This window comes from Humulus lupulus, chromosome 6 (assembly GCF_963169125.1).
Source record: "Humulus lupulus chromosome 6, drHumLupu1.1, whole genome shotgun sequence".
Classification (NCBI taxonomy): domain Eukaryota; kingdom Viridiplantae; phylum Streptophyta; class Magnoliopsida; order Rosales; family Cannabaceae; genus Humulus; species Humulus lupulus.
The window spans coordinates 8106916-8133539 of record NC_084798.1 but is presented as its reverse complement, the minus strand read 5'-3'; the positions used below and the strand labels follow the sequence as shown (position 1 = coordinate 8133539).

The following is a 26624-nucleotide window of genomic DNA, read 5'->3' as shown; positions in this document are numbered from 1 at the left end:
TTGTTGCTGATTTTTGTCTATTTCCAGCCTTCATTGCTGAGTTTTTTTGGGGGGCTATGTTTTCTAAAGACAAAACAGAGTATTACATCTTATTTTCTGTGACTGTGACTGTGTTTTATGGCAATGGAAGTGGTCTTCCTATGCTATACACTGTTAGTTTGCTAAAGCAAGGTTGCTGTAAAGATCTTAGTGAACAACTAAGTAATGCTTGTTGCTTGAATGCTGATGAGATTCTTCTGCTTGCAGAGGTAAATTTGGTTTCCATTGATATCTGCTACAATTTATTTTATTTATTCCCTTAATTTTAGTTCTAGTGGTTGAGTAACTGTAATTTCGATTGCCAGGTTTATGAACATAAGATTTTTCGATATTTGGAAAACCCCTCAGAGCTATTGGCTCCAATTAAGGAGGATGACCACTTATAGACTTTCTAAAAACGTCGTGGGAAGATCCAGAGTTGAAATAATTCATCGACCACATGAAAAGTAAGCTTGCATCCATATCCTTATGTAATTGGTAAATAGCACTAGTAAACATGTGATGTACAAACTGGTGTTGCCAATCCATCTATTGAAAAATAGCTTTAACAAAGTAATTTCAGAAGGGGATTATAGTATCAATTAAAATAATTATTGGCTACTTGTTCATTAAGAAGCTGAAGTCCGTATGAATAAAGTTCAAGCGCTCCAAGTCAAGTGTTGACTGGATAATACTGGCTATATTATCTGCTTTTGAGAAATATGTGTTTTAATTTTTTGTATCCTAGTCATTTTATGTCTTGGATCATCTACGCAGACTGCTTGTTAGACTTCTGCTGGATTTCCTAACTTAGATAGTTGGATTTTTCAGGTGTCCGTCAGACAGTGTTAAGGGTTGTCAGGGAAAGCTTATCGGTACCCCTTTTGTTACTTATTTAAAAGAGCCAATATGTGGAGCCAATGTTGAAGTCGCTGTTACTAGATTGTTGTCACCTTTGAAGAGAACGCGTCCTTCAGTTAAGCTCCAGAATGGTAAGTAAAATGGATTTGAAAAAGAGGTTATTGAAGAACCATCAAACAGCTACAATTCTAAGAACCTGTCAATGGATGATGCAGAAGTAGAGGAAAAATCCAGCAAAGCGTTATTTCTTTGTGTTGAAAGTAGTAACTTTTAGACTCCTTGAATACTTAAAGATTATTTTGTTGTTGATGACAGTGTTGCATGTTTTAAACTAAATTGTGGATTGTTAATTCAATGTAGAATGTTCTTACTTTTTGTTATTTGAAAATCAAGTTCATTTGATGATGCTAGTATATATTAGAAAGTTAATTTTAATTATATAAAAAAATTAAAATATAATAGAATAAATTAGTGTAATATAAATAAAATATATAATGAGAATTTAAATATATCTAAATATAACAATAATACGAAAATTGAGTTATAATATCTATTACAATAACACTTTTTATGCAAAGAATTATGTTATGCAAACTTCATTATATAACACAAATAATGTGTTATACTAAAGTGTAGTATAACACTAAAAAAGTGTTATAGTATCAACTATAAATAACATAATTCAACACTTATCTATATATTAAAATAACACAGAAATTGTGTTATCGTTGACAGTACGATAACACATCTGTATAACACTGATAAAGTGTTATGTAAAGTATCCTGACCTACGATAACATAGTCTGTCTTAACACATCAGAAAGTGTTATCGTAGGTTTTGATAACACATTTTTGGTGTTATTAAAAGCATTTTTTCTTGTAGTGTCATGTCATATTGCAACGTCTTTTGCCAATTGGTGTTCATTCATTCCAAGAAAAACCTATTGCCATGACCATTTCAAGATTATTTGTGCTAGAACTCTGATTGTTTCTGATTTGGAGAAAGTGAAAACATCAATTGTTGAAATTCTTTGGGGACTAGAAATCATTTTTCCGCCATCGTTTTTATGTTATGGTTCACCTAATGATACATTTGCCTCAAGAAGCAATAGATGGAGGTCCAATACACATGAGGTGGATGTATCCCTTTGAGAGATACATGAAAAAATTGAAACATTATGTGTGTAATAAAGCTTGTCATGAGGGGTCCATAGCTGAGGGTTATGTCGTTGATGAAGCATTGACATTCTGTTCTATGTACTTCAAAGGGGTGGAAACAAGGTTTACTCGTCCAGATAGAAATGTTGATGCAATTCCATCACCAAAGAAGTTGTCTGTGTTTCAATCTCAAGGTCGTCCGATCGGTAAGAAGACATTAACAACTTTGGACGATGAACTTAAAAAAACAGCTGAGTGGTACATTCTCAACAATTGCATTGAGATTCTCTCATATATTCAGTAAGTACTTTGATCACACTAACAATATATTTATCTACTCTTCCATTTATCTTTCAAATTTTTTAAGTCTTTCATATTTTATCTGTGTAGAGAGCACAATCAGATCCTTTTATCTAGTGGTGCTGAAAACCTAGATCAATTACAGAAAAAGGAGTTCCCCATGTGGTTTTACAATAAGCTTTACAATCTTCGACAAGCAGGATCTACAGAAGCTTCTGAAGAGTTATTCTCCTTAGCAAGCGGCTCCTCTAATCTTGTTTCTTCATACACTGGGTGTATTGTCAATGGAGTTCAATTTTTGTGTTATGATAGAGATAAAAATTTGAAAACTCAAAACAATGGTGTCTTAGTACCCAGAGTAGACAACAAAAATTTCTACTGGCAATTAGAAGAGGTTATAGTGATGTCATACCTTGCTGGTTGTTCTGTTGTATTTTTTAAGTGTAAATGGTTTGATACAGATCCTACCAAGAGTAAGATGAAGCATGAAAATAATATAACCAGTATATTTACTAAGTTCGAGTGGTACAAAGATGACAAGTTTATCTTGGCAAAACAAATTTTCTATCTTGATGATTTGAAAAATGACCGGGATTGGAAAATTGTTGAAGAAGTTCATCATAGAAATGTGTGGGACATCCCAGCAGCTGATGAACAGTTGGATCCCATTGAAATAGATGTTATGCATGACACAATATTATTTTCTTTCCAATTGTTTGTCGATCATGGTCGGTTGCCAGAAATCAATTTTTGCCGAAAAGATCAACCGCCATATATTGTCAATGTAGATACTCCTCCTGTTGATCAAGAGGAAGATGAAGAGGAAGAGGAAGAGGAAGAGGAAAAGGAAATGGTCGATGAAGAGGAAGAGGAGATGGTCGATGAAGAGGAAGAGATGGACTTAGAAGAAGAAAATTAGAATGATAGTGATAGTGAATATTATAGTGATGATTAAGTTGTAATTTTTACATTCAAAGATTGTTTGCACTTATTATTTGTGGATAACCATATTATTTATGTTTATCTTTATTTGTTATGCACACATATATATCATTATATTTAAATTTATTAGATATGTCTTCTGCGGTAATGCGACATCACGGAGGTGATGGCGGGGCAAATCCTCCTCGAGATCCAACACATATAGAGGCTGACTGTGAGAGAGGTAATTCATGCACTATCTACTGTTTTTATTCATAAATTAACCTTATAACTATAGATTTATAATTTAGTATTATGCAATTGTAAAATAATAGTGCCTGCAATAAAAAGGCGTGGCATTAATAAAGGGATATCAACCCGAGAGGCCAGGGCTGCCTTAGGTAGACCATTACCCCTTGAGTGGGATGTTCGAGGAAAGACGTAAAAGGAAATTGGTGAATATTCCCACCATTTGTCTCGGGGGATCGGCCTTCTCATTCGATAATATGTCGATCCCGACTACGATCGATGGGATAAAGTACCAAAGGAAGTTAGGGATCGAATATTTCCTCGTCTACAGGTAATTTATTTCTTATCTTTTGTATTTTGTTGAATTCAATGTTAAATTTGACTAATTAACTTAATTTATTTTAATTTAGGATGATTTATTCGATATTGGTCTCACTCGCTATGGGGCAGAACAACGAATTGGCATTCTTCTCGGCATTCAACGATCTTGCACTGATCGTTACTCAGAATGGAAGAATGATCTATCTACTCACATAAAGAAGCATGGTCGGAGACATGCTCCTGATGGTTTGGTAGAAGAAAAATGGAAGAAGGTGCTTGATTATTTTGATCGACCTGAAGTGAAGGTAAAATTTCTTTTTAATTTAGTTTTGTTATAATATAACATATGTTTTGAATGTTTGCCACTTGTGAAAATTATTAGGGGCGACTATATGTCGCCCCTAATATTCTAGAATCAGGGGCGACACATCATTAGTCGCCCCTGGTATTGGTATGAGTCGCCCCTGATATTTTGAAATTTTTTCCATTTGTGAAAATTATTAGGGGCGACTATACGTCGCCCCTAATATTCTAGTATCAGGGGCGACACATGATTAGTCGCCCCTGATATTGGTATGAGTCGCCCCTGATGTTTTGAAATTTTTTCCACTTGTGAAAATTATTAGGGGCGACATATAGTCGCCCCTAATATTCTAGAATCAGGGGCGACACATCATTAGTCGCCCCTGATATTGGTATGAGTCGCCCCTGATATTTTGAAATTTTTGCCACTTGTGAAAATTATTAGGGGCAACTATATGTCGCCCCTAATATTCTAGAATCAGGGGCGACACATCAGTAGTCGCCCCTGATATTGGTATGAGTTGCCCCTGATGTTTTGAATGTTTGCCACTTGTGAAAATTATTAGGGGCGACTATATGTCGCCCCTAATATTCTAGAATCAGGGGCGACACATCATTAGTCGCCCCTGATGTTTTGAAATTTTTGCCATTTGTTAAAATTATTATAGAATGGCCATCTAAACAAGATTTTACAAGATCCATGACATTCAAATAGAAAAATAGAAGCAATTTAATATAAGGGAATAAAAAAAAATTCATCAATGCATTCAAGATATCATGTCTAGGATTTTGAAATAACCCTTAACTATAAAGAAAACTACTCCATAATCATATTTCATATTCATAAACATAAATATTCAATGAAAATAAAAGTGTTTTGAGAAGAATGAAAAACTAGATTGAAGAATATAGATGATGATGTTTTTTCCTCCTCCTCTGCTGCTCTAGCCTCTAAAAATCGCAATCCAAATTTATGATAAAAGTTAACCCTAATCCATTTTATAGCCCCCAATAATTACATTTAAAATTTAAATTTTAAAGAAAAATTTGTCGCACGGCCGCGGCCACGGGTCATGTTCGTGCGGAGGCCGCGGCCATGAGATCATGTTGGCCGCGGCTAATCACTACTACAATCTGGACATCAGACATCGGTCATGGTAGGTCAGTTCTGCAGAAACCGACTTAATATATGTTCATAAGTCGGTATTCAGGGAACCGACCTATCATGTTAGTCAAAGAGAAGCATGGCAGGTCGGTTTTTAAGGAACCGACCTACCATGCATAACATAAATTATCATTGATGATTTCTTGTCATAACATAAATTTTTTATGACTATATGTCGTTTTTAATCTTAACAAATAATTATTTGTGATTGAAAGTATTATAGAGTAACAATTTGTCCTTGAGCAAAAATATATGTAGTCACAATAAATTATTATTTTTGTTGCAAATACTATTAGCTACGGACTTTTAAATATATTTTTAGTCACAATTTTTATTGTAATCATGGAAACAATATTATTTATAATGAAACTTACATATATGCCATCTTAAAATTTTAATTAAAGAGATAATTAATGTAATAATATAATTTCATATGTCATTCTACCTCGATCACTATCTTTTTCTACCAAAAAATTTACAGGATTTATACTCTTATTTGTGGGCAATTAAGTTTCAAAATTTTCCACATTCCCACATATTGTAAACTTTCATTCACAATTTCGATTGATTTTATGCTACTCAAGATCAATATTAGTCGATCTACAATTCTATTAAAAAAATTGAGACCAACAATTGATTTATGAGTTGAGAATTTGAATATGAAATTGTCCTTTTTTTCAAAATTTTATTCAGGTAACCAACAATGAGATAAATTATAACCGGTTACAACTTTTTCAAGTTTAAAACTTGTAACAAGTTACAAGTTTAAAACTGGTAACATTTACAAGTTTAAAACTGGTAACATGTTACAAGTTTGGGAAAACTTTTTTCTTTTGGTTTCAAAATCGTAACCAGCTACTACTCTTGAACTAAGAAAAAGTTGTAACTAATTACTACTTTTATCGTTGTAATAAAGTAATTGTGATAGGATCTTACATATTTTGGAAGAAAAAAAATCATATCCAAGATTTAACTATAAATAATATTGTTTCCATGATTACAATAAAATTTGTGACTAAAAATATATTTAAAAGTCCGTAGCTAAAAGTATTAGCAACAAAAATAATAATTTATTGTGATTAAATATATTTTTGCTCAAGGACAAATTGTTACTGTATAATACTTTCAGTCACAAATAATTATTTGTTAAGATTAAAAACGACATATAGTCATAAAAAATTTATGTTATGACAAGAAATCATCAATGATAGAACCGACCTATTATGCAACTTAGTAGGTACTTAGTAGGTCGGTTTTATAAACCGACCTACCATGCTATTTTCTTGATATGTTTTTTTTAAGTATACTAATTATTATTTATTAATTACCTTATATTGTATTTTTTTAAAAATATAATATTATTTACAATTCGAAAAAAAAAACTTAAGAAAAAAAAATCAAATCTAAAAAAAAGAACCAATTGCTATGGTACCTGGTTGCTTAGTCAGGTGTGAAAACAAAATCAAATCTAAACAAAAGAATCTAAATTAATCGCTATTGTAACTGGTTACACCTAGGTCTAAAAAAAATCGGATATGAATAAAATGAATCAGGCGTCATGGTACCTGGTTACTTAAACAGATTTGGAAAAAAAAAACCCAGAAAAATCAAAAGTTTTGTTTGCTTGTTTTTTTATTTCTTGTACTTGTATTCTGAATAAATTTTGTAAACCTATCGATACATTTTTTGAGCAAACATTCTAGTTCTATTTCTTTAAATAATTAATAAACACATAAATATTTATGTTAGAACCTTATTTGATGAACGCTTGGCTGCTAAAGCTATATCCAATTGATCTAAACATCACAGGGAAAAACCTTTTGACAACTTTTGCCATTTTCAACCAAAAAAACTAATCAGCTAACCTAAGCTTTCATATGTTAAAAGTACCCTAAAATATTCAACTACCTAGCTTCTTATACTACTCTAGTCTACATTAAATAATAGCAGTCAACTTTTATTCAGTACATTTCTTAAATCAAATCAAATATGAAGTCAAGTACCTGGTTACTTAAACAGATTTAGAAAAAAAAAAACCAAAAAAATTAAATATGAAGTCAAGTGTCAAGTACCTGGTTACTTAAACAGATTTTAAAAAAAAACCCCAGAAAAATAAAATATGAAGTTCAAAATCAGATGTGAAAAATAAGAAAAAGAATAAAACTAGATTTGAAGAAAGAAAAAGAAGAATAAGAAAGACCAAATAATAAGAAGAAGAATAAGAAGAAAGAAAGAAGAAGAATAAAAATAAGAAAGAAAGAAGAAGAAGAAGAAGAAGAAAAACCAGTTCGTTGACGGAGGCAGCGGCGGAGGTAGCATCACCGGAAGAAATCTGATGAGAGATCGTGAGAAAGAAAATAAGAAATGAGGAAGAAATGGGAGAGGAGAAAGAAAGAAATGAGAAGAAGAGACAGAGATCGTGAGGAGAGAAGAGAATTAAGTTTATGGTAATTTATTTACCATATTTTAAACTTTTTTTCCAAAACTTACCATATTTTGTACAATTATTTTTTTTCCCATAAATTTAGAAACTATTTATATTTTTCCCATATTTATGTAAACATCTCTTATAAAATGTCGTCGAAATTCAAATAAAAAAATCTAAAAATATAATTAATAAATAATTTAATTTAAAAAATAAACTAAAATTTTTTAAATATATATTTATGAAAATTATGTATATTTATTAAAAACTTTTAAAACTAATTGTTTTTTCTAAATTTTTCATATTATTAACTTTTGTATTTATAATAATTTTTTATATTAAAATTAAAATTTAATTATATAATGAGATAATAGATGGATTTATGTCTCAAATTATGTATTATTTCTTGGAATGATTAATAAGTGACATTAAAATTTAGAAATGGAGAATAGATTGAATTTAAAAAGTTTTACTTTTGTTAAATGAATAATTTAATTTTGAAAAAAAACTAAATTATGTAAATATATATTTATAAAAATTATGTATTTATTAAAAACTTTTAAAACTAGATTTTTTTTGTTTCTAAATTTTCCATATTATTAATTTTTTTATTTATAATTAATAATTTTTATATTAAAATTTAAATTAGCTATAATATAAAGAATAATATACTTAAATGTAATTTAACTACATTATTCTTTATCATATTTTATAAAATTAGTGTAATATTGAAAATGAGTTGTTTTATTTATTGATTAAATATTGAAAATAATTTTAAAATGTTATATTATACAAATATATTTATAAAAAAGTATTAATTATTAATTTGCAACATCGAGTAATTATTAGTTAAAAAATAATTTTTCATTAATTGTCTAATTTTTTTAATTATTAATTTAATTAGCTATTATATATTTAATAAAAGAAGTTTTTTTAAATAAAATTTTATTAATAATACTATTTCTCTGCAAGCCAAATAAAAAAAACCCCCAATATGTGTTTTTCCCACTGTAATATCCTATATACCCTAAACTCCAAATCCTCCAGACACCAAACGAAAATTGGGTCTCACTATCTCCTCTCAGACCCCAAACCCCAAACCCCAACCTTCTCTCCGTAAGTCTCTCCTCTGTAAGTCTCCCTCTCTCACACTCAGCCCTCTAGATCCATTTGACCCCACCGAACTCAGCCTCTGCAAGAACTCAGCTCTCGGCTTTCTCTCCCTAACGACCCCGCCGAACTCAACTTCTGCAAGAACCAAGCGACCTCGCCGAAGCAAGAATCAGGCGACCACACAGTCTCTTTCGCTTTCTCTGAGGTAAACTAGGCAGCCAAATATTATGGAATTTTGAATTTCTCAACCAAATCTGAATATACGTTTGCGTTATTGTGCTCAGATTTGTTCATTTGGTTGACTTTCTTTCTCTATGATCCATTCATATACATATCTATATTTATTAATGTTACATATATTATATTTTTTAAAATATAAATAAATTAATAAATTATTTGTAATCTCATTTTTATAAAAAAAAATAGCATGACAAATTCGTCGTTATGCGCTTTTTCGGAGAGGCACCAATTATACGCGCCTTTTGCCAAATATTTTTTTGTCAAAACCCCTTTTTTTCCCTCATATTTTCTCTACTCCTCAGAACCTTGCCGCCTCTAGCCTCTCTCTCTTCCAAATCTTCCTCCCTCTCAAATTTTCCCCCTTCGCCTCTATGTCTTCCAGTTCTCACTCTCTCCTCCGCTCTCTCAAATGAGGTAAGATCCACAACTGTTTTTATTTTATTTGTTCTTATGTGACCCACGGCTCCTCTCTCTCACTCTCAGCGTCTTTCTCTACTGGTATATATCCTCACCTGAATAGCTTTTTCCTATACATATAAATATATATAGATTTATTTGTTTTGTTGAAAAAGTTTTAATTTTCCCCCTTCTCTTGCATCTCCTGTCGCGCTCTCTATTTCAAGTGATACACACACACATATATATATAGTTTTCCTCTGCTCTCTTTCTCATTTATATTTGTTTTGTTTTATTTTTTTCTTTTTTGTTGAAAATGTTTTGATTTTTTCCTTGCAGGTTCCGCCGCCCTCTCTTTATATGAGGTAATATATATAAAAATGTATATGTTGTTTTTTTTTGGCTTTGATTTTATTGAATAGATCTAAATTTAATAAAAATTATGTAAGATTATTAGATTGTATATATTGGTAATAAAAGTTTTGGGAATGAATTTGTGATTGGATATTTTTTTCTGTTATTGGAGATTGAGTTCTTACATATTATTATGCAGATAATTATGATTTTTTTTTGGGTCTCATTTCACTCTAAAAATATTCCGGGTTTGTGTCTATTTTTATATATTTGGGTTTTCTATAAGTTTCTTTATGTAAAACTTGCAGATTGGAAACCTGAAATAGATTTTTATATTATGTTCTTAGTCTTGTTGTTAGCATAGCAGAAATATTGTTGTATGTATGTATTTATCTTTACATTATATTTTGTATTGAGCATAAGTGAAATAAAGAGGTGCGCATTGCATTGACCATAAGTGATATAAAAGAGGTTCTTACTTTGATTATTTGCATGTTATTTCTCTTTGCTTACATAATTTGCTGATCTATTCTAGTATATATATATGTATGTATATAAAGATATAGCAAGTGTACCTTGAGATTATAAATGATAGGACTGGACTCCACTATTTCCCACACTCCATGTGACTAGAATAATGCTTATATGTGTATGGGCGTGTGTGTATACATACACAATATATATAAATATATATCTTCTTAATAAGCAAGTTGTGAACACCAGACCATAGTATAGTATTAGATTTGGTGTCTTGTTAAGCTTTGTTCAGTAATCAAAGCTATCACATACTGACCTTTTCAGTGTTGCACACCATGTGTCTGACATGATGTTTTAGAGGCATGTGAAAGATACCTTACGTTAAACCTCCTCTTTTTTTGTTGTCAGAACATTGTAATGCTTGGTAATTGTATAAGATGCCCAAATAATGTTGTGACATTACTGATGAAATAAAGTAGAGAATGTGCACCCTGATCAGCATGTGCATGAATGAGCATTTTCTGGTCTAAATAATTCACTTGTGGAAAGAAGAAAGAAAAAGCTACTACAATTATAAGAAGTATTAACAGTACATAATGAGCTCATAACTTACTAATCCAAAGTGTTTTTTTAAACTAAAATTTGGATAGAATGAATGAACTTATCCAAATTGATACCTTTTCAATTACTAAAAATAAGGATTTTTGGTTGATTTTCAGTCCACTGGTTCTTTTTTCCATGACAAGAGTGTCACACTGGGGAGTCTTATAGGAGTTAATAGTATTCTAGAGCTGTCCAGAAGATCTATCTGAGGAAGAAAAAGTGAACCTTCTAAAGAAAATAAGTGAGTGGAATAAATAAGTTAGTGGAATAAATAAGTGAGTGGTTAATTAAATATAGATATATGTATATTTATAAAGAGAGAGAGAGATGCTATTGTGTGTGGAATAAATATAAGTCATCAGTTATGTCAGAGTAAGAGTTAATCATCAGTGATTTGCCGAAGCTTAAAGGGCCTTTAGTTTGTCTTATATGACTTAAAATTGAACTGTTCTAGTCTGTATATCATAAGGATTGGTGTATTCATTAGTCTATTATTTTAATGCAATTATTTCTCCACTTGAGCCCAATTTTTGTTTCTCTGAGTCTATCACTTTGAAACATTTGGCCTGGCAAGGCAAGTAATCAGTTTTATATATGCTATTATCCCTGGTAGGTTGTCTTAAACAAATATCATTTTTTTCTTTGTATAATAACATTCTCTTGCATTTCGTAGACGACACCCTCCGATATTGGGCAGCTCCTATCATCCTCTCGGCACACAGGTATGTATATATATATATATTTATATTTATTAGATACTTTGTATTGAGATTTATATATATATATTAAGTTGATTTAATTTTGTTTAAATTTAATTATTTGAGTTGATTTTGTGTAGAAATTGAAGGAGTATCTTTTGGAAATTCGGTCACTGGTATAATATAATTTTGTGGCATCAAGGTATTTATTTTTTAATTATGTTATTAGTTTAATTAATATAATTAATATGTGAATGTATGTACAAAATGAGATGTGTTTAGTGATATATTTATATATGTGTATAAAATTGTAGTATGTGTTAGTATTTAAATTTGATTAATAATATGTATATTGTGAATGTTCTGGGAATTTTCTGAGTGTTTTTTGTAGGGTTTTAAATTTTTGGGATATGTTATAATAGAAATGTTATGCTGTCAAAATTTTGGTAGAGTTAGATGATTAAATAAATAATAATATAATAAATAAGACATTAAATACTTAGAATTAACAAAATAAATTAAAGAATAAATTAAAATATTAGCTAAATAATTTAATTTAATATGAAAATTTAATAATTTTAAAATAAAGTGAAAAATTATAATTTAATATTAACAAATTTAGTAATTTAAAAATAAATTAAATAATTAGATGTATAATTTAAAAATAAATTAAAAGTTTGATAAATAATTTCAAAATAAATTAAAAAATTATAATTTAATTTAATATTAACAAATTTAGTAATTTAAAAATAAATTAAAAGTTAGATAAATAATTTCAAAATAAATTCCAAATTTAGATGGTGTGTCTGGCAGTCGAATGGGACAGTATTATGACGTGTTGTTCGACGAGATTGAAGCTGAGTTGTATCCGGGTTGTGATTGGATATCATCCTTAAACTTTTTGGCAAAGTTGATGCATTTGAAAGTTAGAGGGAAGTGGCCAAATAACTCTTTCGATGAATTGTTGAAGTTACTAAAATTTGCATTTCCGAAAGATAATAAAATTCCCCCAACACACTATGAGGCGAAAAAGAAGCTGAGTAAGTTAGGGATGGGATATCAATCAATCCATGTGTGTAAATATGATTGTTCCTTATTTTATAATGAGCATGCAAGCAAACATTCATGTCATGTGTGTGGGAGTAGCCGATGGGTCAATGAAAAGAAGAAGGGGAAAAAGGTTCCACACAAGGTGATGCGTTACTTTCTGTTGACTCCCAGATTAAAGCGAATGTACAGTTCAAGACATACAGCTAATGACATGTTATGGCATCATACTGGGAGATCAATAAAAGATGGGGTGATGCGTCATCCGGTTGACAGGTCTGCATGGAAATACTTTGATGCCACCCATCCTGATTTTGCAAAAGATCCTAGAAATGTTCGTCTAGGCTTGGCTGCTGATGGGTTTAATCCTTTTGACAACATGAGTTTATCATACAGCATGTGGCCTGTGATTTTGACGAACTACAATCTCCCCCCTTGGCTATGCATGAAGGAAGAGTATTTTATGCTAACTCTGCTTATTCCTGGGCCAAAATCACCGGGTAAAGACATGGATGTATTTCTAAGACCCTTGGTGGATGAGTTAAAACAATTGTGGATTAACGGGGTCGACACAAGAGATGGCACAAAGAATGAATTTTTCAAGATGCGTGCAGCCCTTCTGTGGACAATTAACGATTTCCCTGCTTGTAGTAGCTTGTCTGGTTGGAGCGGGCAAGGGTATAAAGCATGTCCAACGTGCAATGAAGACACCACTTCCATTCTTGTGATTGGTAAGACATCGTATGTCGGTCATAGGAGATTCTTGAGGAGTAATCATAAGTATAGAAGGGACAAGGAATTTAATGGCAAAGTTGAGAAAAGAAATCCTCCACAACAGTTTACTTGTCAACAAGTTTTAAATCAAGTCAATGCTTTACTGCTTCAAGTGTCTGGCAAACATGACAGATTTGGAGGGGTGAAGCGCAAGCGAGGTGCAGGGGAAAGTAATTGGAGGAAAAAAAGTATTTTCTATGAACTTGATTACTGGAGTTCAAATCAGTTAAAACACAACCTAGATGTGATGCATGTTGAGAAGAATGTGTGCGACAGCATCCTTGGGACTTTGTTAGATAATGATAAATCTAAGGACACCACTAACGCAAAACATGATTTAAAGAATATGGGGGTTAGGAAATCGTTGTGGATTTACGAGGATGCCAATAAAAGGTTAATGAAACCGCATGCTCCATACGTGTTCACTTTTGAACAGAGGCGAGATTTCTGTCAATTTTTGACAGGAGTGAAGTTGCCCGATGGTTTTTTTTCTAATCTAAAGAAAAAAGTCACAGACAATGACTCAAACATTGTTGGGTTGAAGTCCCATGATTGTCATGTGATAATGCAACGATTACTTGCAGTAGGTGTTCGCAAGTTTTTACCAGAATCTATATCCACTACCATCACTGAATTGTGTAATTTTTTCAAATAATTGTGCTCTAGGACACTGAACGTTTCTGATATGAAGAAAGCTAAGGATGACTTGATTGTTATTTTATGCAAGATGGAGTTGATTTTCCCTCCAGCATTCTTTGACATAATGATCCATCTGGTTTTGCACTTGCCTGTTGAAGCAATATTGGGAGGACCTGTATTTATGAGGTGGATGTATCCTTTTGAAAGATACATGAAAAAAATTAAAAAACTATGTCAGGAATAAAGCTCGTCCTGAAGGATCTATAGCAGAAAGATATGTTGCAGATGAGGCTTTGACATTTTGTTCAATGTATTTCAAAGGTGTGGAAACAAAATTTAATCAGCATGATCGTAACGAAGATGCACCGTATGTGAATCGACACCTCACAGTGTTTGAATCTCAATCTCGTCCTCTTAGTAAGGGAATTCCCGTGCCCCTCGATGAAAATACTCGGAATAAAGCTGAGTGGTTCATATTGGATAATTCTCCAGAAACTGAAGTGTATTTAGAGTAAGTACATAATTAATATTCATTTTATTCTTTGTTCAATCTACTCCTTAATTAACGATATTGACATTGTTAATTAATTAACAGGGAACACCTAACTGTGGTGCAACAAAGAGATATGGCTGCCAATCATAAATTGATACATAAGAAAGAGTTTCGTTCATAGTTTCATAAGAAGGTAACTTGTACTTAGCAAATTGCATACTACAAATTACATTCTCATTCTAATATATTTCTTTATTATTAGATATATGACTTGCACCAACTTGGGTCATTAGAGCATGCTGATGAATTACTAGCTTTAGCATCTAGGTCAGATCTATTGGCTTACTCCTACCAAGCATGTATAGTGAACGGAGTTCGATTTGTCTCATACAATCGAGATCATAATCGAATTACACAAAATAGTGGAGTGTGTGTTGCTGGAACAGAAGGTTTTAACTATTACGGGCAACTTGAAGAAATACTCCAGCTGTCTTTTACTGGTTCTTATTCGGTGGTATTATTTCGATGTAAATGGTTCAATACAGATCCAAAAAAAAGAAAACCATCACTGTAAATAATATTACTAGTATCAATGTTAGCGGTGAATGGTATAAAGATGAATTGTTCATACTAGCTAGTCAAGCAAAACAAGTATTCTACATCGATGATCTCGTTAGAGGACGAGATTGGAAAGTTGTCCAAGAAGTGAATCATCAGCAAGTTTGGGACTTTCTAGATGCTTCAGATATGATTGCTGATGTTGATGTTGTACATGACACCAACTCATCGAATTTTGTTTTGACTGTGGATCTCGGAGAGTTGATTGTTCAGCAATCTGATGTACCAGCGACTCAAGTCAACACGACCCATCGACCTTCTTTAGTTGTTCAAGAAGATGATGGATTTATTAATGACAATGAAGATGATATGGGAGACAGTGTAGAAGAAGCAGAAGATGAGGATGAATTAATTGTCGACCTTAGTGATGATAATAATGATGACGTGTGCCCGATAGATGTTGATGTAATTAGTGAGGATAGTGACTATTCTACTTAGTTTTGTATCTAGTGTTCAATGTATTATACATATTGAGAAATAAAAAATTCGTTTCCAAATAGCATGTTTCAAATTACCTAATCAATTGAAATAATACTCAATAAATTAATTATAAATAATAATTAAATATTAAAATAGATAGGTTAAATTGCTGTCGTGTTAGTAGATGTCAGTAGATGTGGCTAGAGCTCACGGTGGAGATGCTGGCGGTGATCCTCCACCGGATCCTACTAGGATCCCGACTACATGCGACTGAGGTAATTTTTTTGTTATTTTATTTACACATATGTTTATCATGTATATACTAATATTCTATGTATTATTGATAAAAAAAATACAGGAATCCCAACTAAGAGAAAGGGTCGTTGCACAGCTATTGGAAAAGATCTAGAGGAGAGGCGGCGTAAAAATGGAAAACCACTGGAAGTAACGTTTTGCCCACGAACGTACAAGGTTGTTGGGGGCGAGCACGCTGTTTTTGTCCGCCTTGTGGGAACCCAAATTAAAACGAAAGTTCCCGGACATTATGGTTCATGGGAATTAGTGCCTCAACAATACAAGGATCATGTCCTTGCCATAATTCAGGTAAAAATAGTATTAAATATATTTTTTTTAAATTTGTCTTTAATATAGTACATATATTATTAATATGTTTAATTTTAAATTTAGTACTATTATCAAATAGCGGGCCGCGAGGATTTCTTAAAGTGTTTAAATGGTATCGATCGAGAGATGAAAGACCGATACCGTAATAGGAAAACATTAAGACACGAACACTTTGAGAAATACTACAATGGACCGGAGGATTGAGATAAGGTTCTAAACAACCCAACCAATGATGTTAACAAGGAGGAGTGGAAGCAGATTTGTCAGTTATTTACAAGTCCACAATTTATTGCGCGCTCCATAAAGAATAAGGAAAATCGGAAGAAACAAAAGAATTCTACAACACAGGGTACAAAATTGATGGCAGCCGTCCGTTTTGAAAAAGTAAGTAAAAGATAAAATATTATCAAAATTATGTTATTTTAAATTATATGTTCTCTAACATTTGAGTTATATTTTTTAGACGAACCCGGACCTTATTGAGTCATGGAAGGATTATCATTGGAAGAAATCAAAAAATGATTTCGTGAACGATGATGCTCGCCAAGATTATGTAAGTTTGAATTATATTTTTTAATATTAATAGAGTTATATTTAATGTTAGTGTCTAACATTTTTTGAAAACAGGAAAAACTGAAGGCTGATTTTGAGTTACAAACTCAGCAAACATCCACTGATGCTTCTAATAATGATAGTCCGTCATCAGTTGATCAGGTGGAGGCGCTACAAAAAGTATTAGGCCAAAGGCGTGGACATGAGCGAGGAGTGGGCCGCAAATTGAAGGGGTCGGGGTCGGGGTCGGGGTCGAGGTCATCATCTACCCAACACTCTCACTTCAGCGAGTCTCAAGTTCCACCTCATCATTCAAGAGAATATATAGAAAAACTGGAGAATAATTTACAGAAATTGACTGATCAAGTTAATTTCTTAACTCGATATTTTGTACCTTCATTTCGTCCACCAAACGTTCAGATGCCGCATGTGTCTGATAGTGACAATACTTCTAGGACTTCGTTTTCTCAACCTCCAGCTCCAACTCATCTTTCTATGTACGGGGCAGCGCCGTCTTATCATATGGTACCTCCATATATGTACGGAGCAACACCTTATCCGTGTCTGATTCCACCGTCCTCCCAGTCATTGTATCCCTACATGTATGGAGCTGGATCGTCCACATTACCTCCCCAATATCCTTGGCCGATGCCGCCACCGCAGCAATCACAACCACAGCCACCGCAACAACCACAATAAGAAGACAATAGGGAGGAGGACGAGGCAACTGATTTAGGAGACTAAGTTTATATTTTTATTAATTATTGTTAAATTTTATGAACAATATTAATATTTGTTATGTTAATGTATTATGAATATGTACAATTGTTATTTTAATATACTAATTTGAATATTTAATATAATATTTTTATTTTTAATATATTTGTTTTCAATTAATTAAATTTTAAATAATTATTTCGATAAATAATTATTTAAAATTGTATTTAATTAATTAATTTTATTATTTTTTTTATAAATAAAGTAGTATTAGGGGCGACATTGTCGCCCCTGATAATATGCCACGTGCAACCATTTGGGGCGACAGAATATAGTATTAGGGGCGACTAATAGAGTATTAGGGGCGACATATCGACAAAAATAATTCAAAATTTTCAAATTTTTGAGGCGACATTTCAACTTTTAGGGGCGACTGTGTCGCTCCTAATATTTGAATATCAAGGGCGACTATATAGTCGCCCCTAATGTACCCTTCAGTGACATTTTTCAACGGGCGACTAATCAGGGGCGACAAGTCGCCCTGATACATATTAGGGGCGACATACGTCGCCCCTAAAACTCATTTTTGTTGTAGATAGGTTAACTTAATATTCTTAAACTATAGATTAAACTTAGAAAATCTATAAGTACTACTATGAGTGTCCAAATAATTCCCGGTCTGAACCAAAAATCCACAGTTACAAAGATAATACTATACATACTATAATACTTCTAAACAATTAGCTAAGTAAAGTTCTTGGACTCTACAATTCTCCCCTACAAAAAAGAATTTCGTCCTCGAAATTTACTTACCAAATAACTCTGGATACCGGTTCTGCATGTCCTCCTCCAACTCCCACGTTGTCTCGCGTTCAGAACTATTACTCCAAAAGACTTTGACTATAGGAAAGCTCTTGGACCGTAACTGCTTCATCCCTCTATCTAGGATGCTAACCGGTCGTTCCTCGTAACTTAAGTCTTTCCGGAGCGCTGTGGTATCGTACTTGAGGATGTGAGATGGGTCTGACACATATTTGCGTAACATCGAGATGTGGAAGACGTTGTTGTAGAGTCCAAGAACTTTACTTAGCTAATTGTTTAGTAGTATTATAGTATGTTTAGTGTTATCTTTGTTACTATGGATTTTTGGTTCAGACCGGGAATTATTTGGACACTCATAGTAGTACTTATAGATTTTCTAAGTTTAACCTATAGTTTAAGAATATTAAGTATAACCTAAGGTTTGATTAATGTGACTGATATTAAGGATTATATTTATTATATTATAAGGTTTAGACATCAACCAATAGGATTTTAAGCACATGTTATGAATGGTAATTAAGGATTAAGTATTTTGGAGGATTAAATTAAATAAGGGTAAAGTTTGAATGTTATAGGGTCAGTCAGCAGCTTTGAATACATTGAGGGCTTAGTCAAGGCTGTTTACTCCATTCAAACTTAGCTAAAAATGTGTAATTTCGTGTTTAATTATTCAGCGTGTGCCGATATATCGCAGCACGTAAATACGGAAAACACGAAACGATGCACGGTCGCCTCGGGCATACTGGCCCAGGCGATATATCGCCTACAGGGGGCGATATATCGCCTCCTCCAGTATGTTTTCAAACGTTTTTGAATTTATTTCCTTTCAGCCAATCAAACTCCTTCAACAGCCCAGCATCTTTTGAACGAGTCTTCAGCCTCTGCTGAACGATTATTCAAATGATTTTCATCTAAAAAGCCATTATTTTTATTAAAGTAAAATCAAGATATTTTCATTCCCAAACTCTATAAATAGGACCTAGTACCCAGCCATTATTCACCATTTGCTCTAAGTTCAGAAGCTACTAGTGTTAAGTGAGTGTGAGAGTGTAAACACCTGGTTTGGGAAAAACTATAAGCTTAAACATCATAAGCTTATCAAACACTTTGGGAAGTGAGTTCTATAGTATTTCGGTGGAGGTGTAGATTGGTCTTTCAAGTCATTGAGGTAACCAAAACTCTAGTTCCTTTCTGTATTATGTTATTTTCTTTCTCACAGTCTTCTACTCAATCTCTAACCTTAATCTTCATTTTGGTTAGGGAATCTAAGTTCTTGAGCACATAAGTTCGGTAAGCATGTTTCTCAAATGGTTTAGTCTTTCCATCTCTTTCATTTCATCTCCTTTCTTTAGACTCACTCTTTCTTATGGTTTTAGGAGTGTTCCAAAAAAAGTCCCAACTCAGTCCACATATCCCGGTAACTTTGGTAAGGAAAATAGGCTAGAATCAATATGTTATGTGCTTATGTTATCTATATGTTTTATGTTATTAAATGTGTTATGATATGTATGTATGTTTGTAGGCTTGGGCATATGACCCATATGGCTAACAAGACCCCAAATGGGTTATGGGCATATGACCTACTTAGCTAGTAGGATGTAACGACCCACTACTCTAGACTTTTGGACCATTAATGAAACTATACATACAAATTCTTACTAAAACTTACATTTGCGAAAATACCATAATTTTATTAGAAAACGTATAAAACAAAAGTTACTTTCATAAGTAGGATATGGGTACCCATTGTCTTTAAAACAAAACATAATTTAAAATAAAAAAATCATTACATAAATAGTGCGGAAAATACATGTAAAAAGACATAAAACAAAACTACATCCTCGAATGATCGAACTCTCGACTCCTTGAATCCGTTCACCATCGATACACATCCTCCAAGCGTCACGAATCTTACCGCCTCTAAGCTTATTTCCTGCACATAAACAGAAAGGAATGAGCCTAATGCCCAGCAAGGAAAAATCTAACACATAGTCATAAACATAAACATAATTTCATAATAACGTAAAGACATATCATAACACATAATTCACTTATTATAATGGCCATTATTACTTGGGGTCCCATAGACTAAACAAGCTTATGCCCATGAGATTAGTGGGGTCCTACCAGCTAAATAGGCTTATGCCCACAATCTTTTTGGGGTCTTGTTAGTCAAATAGGGCATATGCCCAAGCCTACAACATACACATGCACAACATATTCATAACATACCCATATCATATCATAACACAAAAGATAACATAAACATAAACATATATATTCTAGCCTATTTTCCTTACCAAAGTTACCGAGATTATGGACTGAGTTGGGACTGTTGGAACACTCCTAAAACCATAAGAAAGAGTAAGTCTAAAGAAAGGAGATGAAATGAAAGAGATGGAAAGACTAAACCATAGAAAACATACTTACCGACTTATATGCTTAAAAGCTTGGATTCCCTAACCAAAATAAGAATAAGGTTAGGGGACTGAGTATAAGGTTTTGAGAAAGGAAATAACATAAAATACATAAAGGAACTAGAGTTTTGGGTTTACCTCAAAGATTGCAAGATCAATCTATCATCCACCGAAATACTATAGCACTCACTTCCCAAAGTGTTTGATAAGCTTATGATGTTTAAGCTTATAGTTTTTCCCCAAACCAAGTGTTTACACTCTCACACTCACTTAACACTAGCAGCTTCTGAACTTAGAGCAAATGGTGAATAATGGCTGGGTACTAGGTCCTATTTATAGAGTTTGGGAATGAAAATATCTTGATTTTACTTGAATAAAAATAATGGCTTTTTAGGTGAAAATCATTTGAATAATCGTTCAGCAGAGGCTGAAGACTCGTTCACAAGATGCTGGACTGTTGAAGGAGTTTGAATGGCTGAAAGGAAATGAATTCAAAAGAGTTTGAATCCATGCTGAAGGAGGCGATATATCGCCCCCTGTAGGCGATATATCGCCTGGGCCAGTATGCCCGAGGCGACCGTGCATCGTTTCGTGTTTTCCGTATCTACGTGCTGCGACATATCGCCCCCTATAGCTGCGATATATCGGCACACGCTGAATATTTAAACACGAAATTACACATTTTTAGCTAAGTTTGAATGGAGTAAACAGCCTTGACTAAGCCCTCAACGTACTCAAAGCTGCTGACTGACCCTATAACATTCAAACTTTACTCCTTATTATATTTAATCCTCAAAAATACTTAATCCTTAATTACTATTCATAACATGTGCTTCAAATCCTATTGGTTGATGTCTAAACCTTATAATATAATAAATATGATCCTTAATATCAGTCACTTTAATCAAACCTTAGGTTATACTTAATATTCTTAAACTATAGATGAAACTTAGAAAATCTATAAGTACTACTATGAGTGTCCAAATAACTCCCGGTCTGAACCAAAAATCCAAAGTAACAAAGATAATGCTATAAATACTATCATACTACTATCTATCTTAGCTAAGTAAAGTTCTTGGACTCTACAATTCTCCCCTACTAAAAAGAATTTCGTCCTCGAAATTTACTTATCACATAACTCCGGATACCGGCCTTGCATGTCCTCCTCCAACTCCCACATTGCCTCGCATTCAGAACTATTGCTCCATAGGACTTTGACTATAGGAAAGCTCTTAGACCGTAACTACTTCATCCATCTATCTAGGATGCTAATCGGTCGTTCCTCGTAACTTAAGTCTTTCTGGAGCGCTATGGTATCGTACTTGAGGACGTGAGATGGGTCTGACACATATTTGCGTAGCATCGAAATGTGGAAGACGTTGTGACTATCGGCTTGTGCTGGCGGTAGGGCTAGTCTATACGCAACTGTTCCCATTTTGTCCAATATCTAAAAGGACCTATGAATCGGGGACTAAGCTTGCCTTTCTTCCCGAACCGCTTGACGCCTTTCATAGGAGATATCTTCAAGAAGACTTGATCTCCAACTTGGAATTCCACATCGCGTCACTTGGTATCCGCATAGCTTTTCTGACGGCTTTGAGCAGCCAGCATACGCTGTCTAATAAGCGTTACTGCTTCTTGAGCTTGTCTAACAGCTTCGGGCCTTAGAAGCTGCCTTTCTCCTACCTCGTCCTAGTGCAACGGTGATCGGTACCTTCGTCCATATAGCAACTCATAAGATGCCATTCCGATCGTTGACTGGTACCTGTTGTTGTACGAGAACTCGATCAGCGGTAAGTACTTGTTCCACGATCCTCCGAAATCAAATATACACGCGCGTAGCATACCTCTAAGATCTGAATCGTACGCTTAAACTGCCCATCTGTCTGAGGATGGAAAGTTGTACTAAGGCTTAACTTAGTACCCATATCTATCTGTAAGTTTCTCCAAAATTTTGACGTAAATACTGATCCTCTATCTGACATTATCGTCTTGGGGATTCCATGCAATCGTACAATCTCTTGGATGTAGATGTCTGCATATTGGTCTGCCGTATAAGAAGTCTTAACCGGCAGAAAATGAGCCGACTTGGTTAGTCTATCTATGACTATTCAAGCATAATCATGCTGCTTATTCGTCTTTGGCAGACCCGTCACGAAGTCCATGGCTATATCGTCCCACTTCCATTCCGGTATGCTAAGCGGTTGCAATAATCCTGCAGGCCGCTGATTCTCTTCTTTCACTTGCTGGCATACCAGACACTTAGATACATACTCCGCTATGTCCTTCTTCATCCCTGGCCACCAATAGACTGCCTTGATGTCATGAGTCATCTTGGTAGACCCTGGATGAACTGAGTACGGAGTATTGTGCGCTTCTTCTAGGATCGTCTTCTTAATACTCTGATTGTCTGGCACGCATACCCGATCCTTATATCTCAATAAACCTTGACTGGATATTGAGAAATCTGTAGTCTTGCCTTCTCTGACTGCATCCATGTGCGCTATTAGTGTGTCATCATGCCTCTGACCAATCCGTATGTCCTCTAACAGATTCGATTGGATAGACAAGTTAGCCAGCTTGCCTACAATCACTTCTATTCTGGCACTAATCAGCTCCTGCTGTAGCGGCTTCTCTATTCCGGCTAAAGCTGCTAAATTTCCATAACTTTTCCTACTAAGTGCATCGGAAACTACGTTCGCCTTCTCCGGGTGGTATAAGATTTCGTAGTCGTAATCCTTGACTAATTCTATCCACCTGCGCTGCCTCATGTTGAGCTCCTTCTGTGTAAAGAAGTATTTTAAACTCTTGTGGTCCGTATAAATCTCGCACCGTCCTCCGTAAAGATAATGGTGCCAGATTTGCAACGACCACTGCTGCCAACTCCATATCGTGAGTTGGATAGCGTTGTTCATACTCCTTCAACTGACGTGAGGCGTAGGCTATCACTTTGTCGTTTTTGCATCAACACGCTTCCCAATCCTAGCTTTGATGCATCGCATTAGACAACGAACTTATCTTCGGGTGTTGGTACACTAAGTACTGGTGTTGAGCAAGGCTTATCTTTAAGTAACTGGGAGCTTTCTTCACACTTATCGTTCCAGTTAAACTTTTGTTGCTTCCGTGTCAGGTTGGTGTGTGGAGTGGCTATCTTAGAAAAAGCCCTCTACAACTTTCTATAGTAACCTGCTAGCCCTAAGAAGCTTCTTATTTCTGACGCGTTCTTTGGTCTAGGCCAATCCTTCACGGCCTCTACCTTCGATGGATTTACTGCAACTCCGTCTTTCGATATGATGTGCCCGAGGAACGCCACTTGTGAGAGTCAAAACTCGCATTTCTTGAACTTCGCGTAGAGTTGGTGCTCCTTCAATCGCGTCAAAATCATCCTCAAATGTTCCTCGTGCTCTACTTCATCCTTGGAGTATACTAAGATATCGTCGATGAATACAACGACGAATTTATCTAAGTAATCCTTGAAGACCTTATTCATTAAGTCCATAACGCGGCTGGTGTGTTAGCAAGACCAAAAGACATAACCAAGAACTCGTAATGTCCATAACGAGTCCTAAAGGCTGTCTTAGGAATATCTTCTCCCTTTACCTTGAGCTGATGATACCCGGACCGTAAATCGATCTTAGAAAATACAGTCGCGCCTCGAAGTTGATCAAACAAATCATCAATTCGAGGTAGCGGGTACTTGTTCTTAATCGTTACTTTGTTCAGCTCATGATAGTCTATGCACATTCGCATACTTCCGTCCTTCTTCTTCACGAATAGTACCGGAGCTCCCCATGGTGAATGGCTTGGCCTAATGAAACCCAAGTCTAGGAGTTCTTGTAGCTGCGTCTATAACTCCTTGAGTTCCGTAGGTGCCATCCGGTATGGTGCCTTAGAGATAGGCTCGGTGCCTGGTACTAATTCTATCGTGAAGTCTATCTCTCGAGTTGGCGGCAATCCTGGCAAGTCATCGGGAAATACCTCTGGAAATTCTTGTATAACTCGAACATCTCCATCCTTAAGTGATGTCTCCTTCTCCACATTCGTGATGTTGGCTAAGAATGCTTGACATCCTTTCTCCATCATTCTCTGAGCTTTGAGAGGTGACACTAACGGTATGCGTAGTCCTGAAGCTTGTCCCATGAAGCACAGTTTCTGGCCGTCAGGAGTCTCGAACATCACCTTCTTGCGTTTGCTGTTGATCATTGCGCCATGCCGTGCTAGCCGATCCATGCCTAGTATTACGTCGAAATCCTTGATCACTAGCTCTATCAGGTCTCCTTCTAGTTCTATGTCCTCAATCTTGATCGGTACGCCTCGTACTATTCGTGATGATAGAACTACTTTGCCCGAAGGCAACTCGGTCACAAACCTAGTTCTAAATCTTTCACTAGGTTTGTCTAGTTTTTCTATCATTCCTAACGAGATCTACGAGTATACAGCTACCAATCAAGTGATACTAGAACATATACTATCGAGGATAGGATCTGACCTGTAAATCCTTAGCATGGGTTCCTCCTTGGGTCAATGCAAAGACTTTGGTCTGGAACCATCGTTTAATCCTTCTTCTCCTCACTAACATTCATCAGAATCCTTTCTATTTCGATTGCCGTTTCTAGAACATTGGCATAGGTAGTGGTTCCCAGGTTTGCTAACTTAACCCCTAATTCCATCTTTGGTCTAAGTCCTCTTGGTCAACCTCATAAAGTCGGTTGGGACCAACTCTGGTGCAAACTTGACTAATCTGTTGAACTGACGAGCATATTCTTCTACCATTAGCGATGACTGCCGAGGAGTAATACTTCTTGTGGAACGGCTCCACAAATCTTGTCCATATCATGGTGGTGACATCGTTAGTCTGCTGAACTAAGTCCCACCATATTCTGGCATCCTTCCTGAGTAATGACGAGACGCAGGATATGCGGTCCGTATTACTGAGGTTCATGTGCGTAAGAATTGGCTTCACATTCCTTAGCCACTCTTCTGCCTCAAAGGGGTCTATAGTCCCTTCGAAGTTTGGAGCGTGCTGCTTGCGGAACCTTTCATACACTGACTCCATATTCGGTACTGGATGTGGCGCGTAGTTCGTCACTGGGCATCCCCCATATGGACCAACTTGTTGGGGTGCTAGGGCCATTTGTTGTAGCTGCGGCTGCGGTTGCGGCGGAGGCTGAGGCTGAGTCTGCGCCTGTTGACGTTGTTGCTGCAAGAGTTCCTCGACTTGTTGTCGCCGTCTAGCGATTTCCGCGGTGTTGTCAGCTGACGGTGTCGGCGCGTTGCGGCTAGTAGTAGCACGCACTCCTCTTCTGCGAACTGGAGGGCATCATTGGTCGTTGGAATCAACGTTGGAGGCGTTTCCGTTGGTACGTGCAGATCTTCGGAGCGACATCTTCACCAAAATTTCTAACAGTCGAGAACTTGTTAGAACTTACCCTAATAGGCTCTAAGGCAAAAACTTATTCTAAAACAAACATATCTCGGACCTATTTATTATGACTTCTTATGAAAAATTATATAGGTCTTTATTTATTATTAGAGTGAGTTTCTATACTTAGAAAAACAAGTCATCTTTATTTTCTAGGTGTGTTTCTAATCATCCTATATGACTTAATTCTCAGGCTCGAAACTTATCTTTGTTCCAAAGTTAACCATATTGAGGGAGGGCTGGGATCAGTAAAATCGTTCCCACTACTAAGGCCCCCTAACTCTCAATAAGGAAACTTGGTTCATTGATTTGTATCCACCCTCACTGAACTTGGTCATTATTCATTTTATTTATTACTTATTATGATTGCGAAAATAAAATCAAACTCATACATGATAAAATAACATGAAATTAATTTGGAAAAAGATTTTCACTTATTATAATCATGAAATAAAGAAATAAACAAAACAAACAATG

General features: G+C 34.7%; 2 protein-coding genes across 2 annotated transcripts; both read left to right on the top strand.

Moving 5' to 3' along the window:
- Nucleotides 1-125: 125 nt before the first annotated feature.
- LOC133783759 (ubiquitin carboxyl-terminal hydrolase 10-like) lies at nt 126-1163 on the top strand. The gene is made up of 3 exons (XM_062223393.1): nt 126-248; nt 345-485; nt 850-1163. The coding sequence occupies exons 1-3, from the start codon at nt 220-222 to the stop codon at nt 1016-1018; spliced, it is 339 nt and encodes a 112-aa protein (XP_062079377.1). The 5' UTR covers nt 126-219; the 3' UTR covers nt 1019-1163.
- An 11116-nt stretch (nt 1164-12279) lies between these two features.
- Nucleotides 12280-17632, top strand: LOC133781568 (uncharacterized). Its single transcript, XM_062220608.1, has 5 exons — nt 12280-15868; nt 15952-16196; nt 16281-16601; nt 16681-16770; nt 16845-17632. Exon 1 carries the CDS (start codon nt 12420-12422, stop codon nt 14076-14078), a length of 1659 nt encoding a protein of 552 aa, XP_062076592.1. The 5' UTR covers nt 12280-12419; the 3' UTR covers nt 14079-15868; nt 15952-16196; nt 16281-16601; nt 16681-16770; nt 16845-17632.
- The last annotated feature ends 8992 nt before the right edge of the window (nt 17633-26624 follow it).

Coding starts and splice junctions, on each gene's coding strand:
- LOC133783759 (XM_062223393.1), top strand. CDS start 220: ATGCTGATGAGATTCTTCTGCTTGCAGAG. Junction 249..344: donor AGATTCTTCTGCTTGCAGAG/GTAAATTTGGTT, acceptor TTCGATTGCCAG/GTTTATGAACATAAGATTTT. Junction 486..849: donor ATTCATCGACCACATGAAAA/GTAAGCTTGCAT, acceptor TGGATTTTTCAG/GTGTCCGTCAGACAGTGTTA.
- LOC133781568 (XM_062220608.1), top strand. CDS start 12,420: ATGGGACAGTATTATGACGTGTTGTTCGACGAGATTGAAGCTGAGTTG.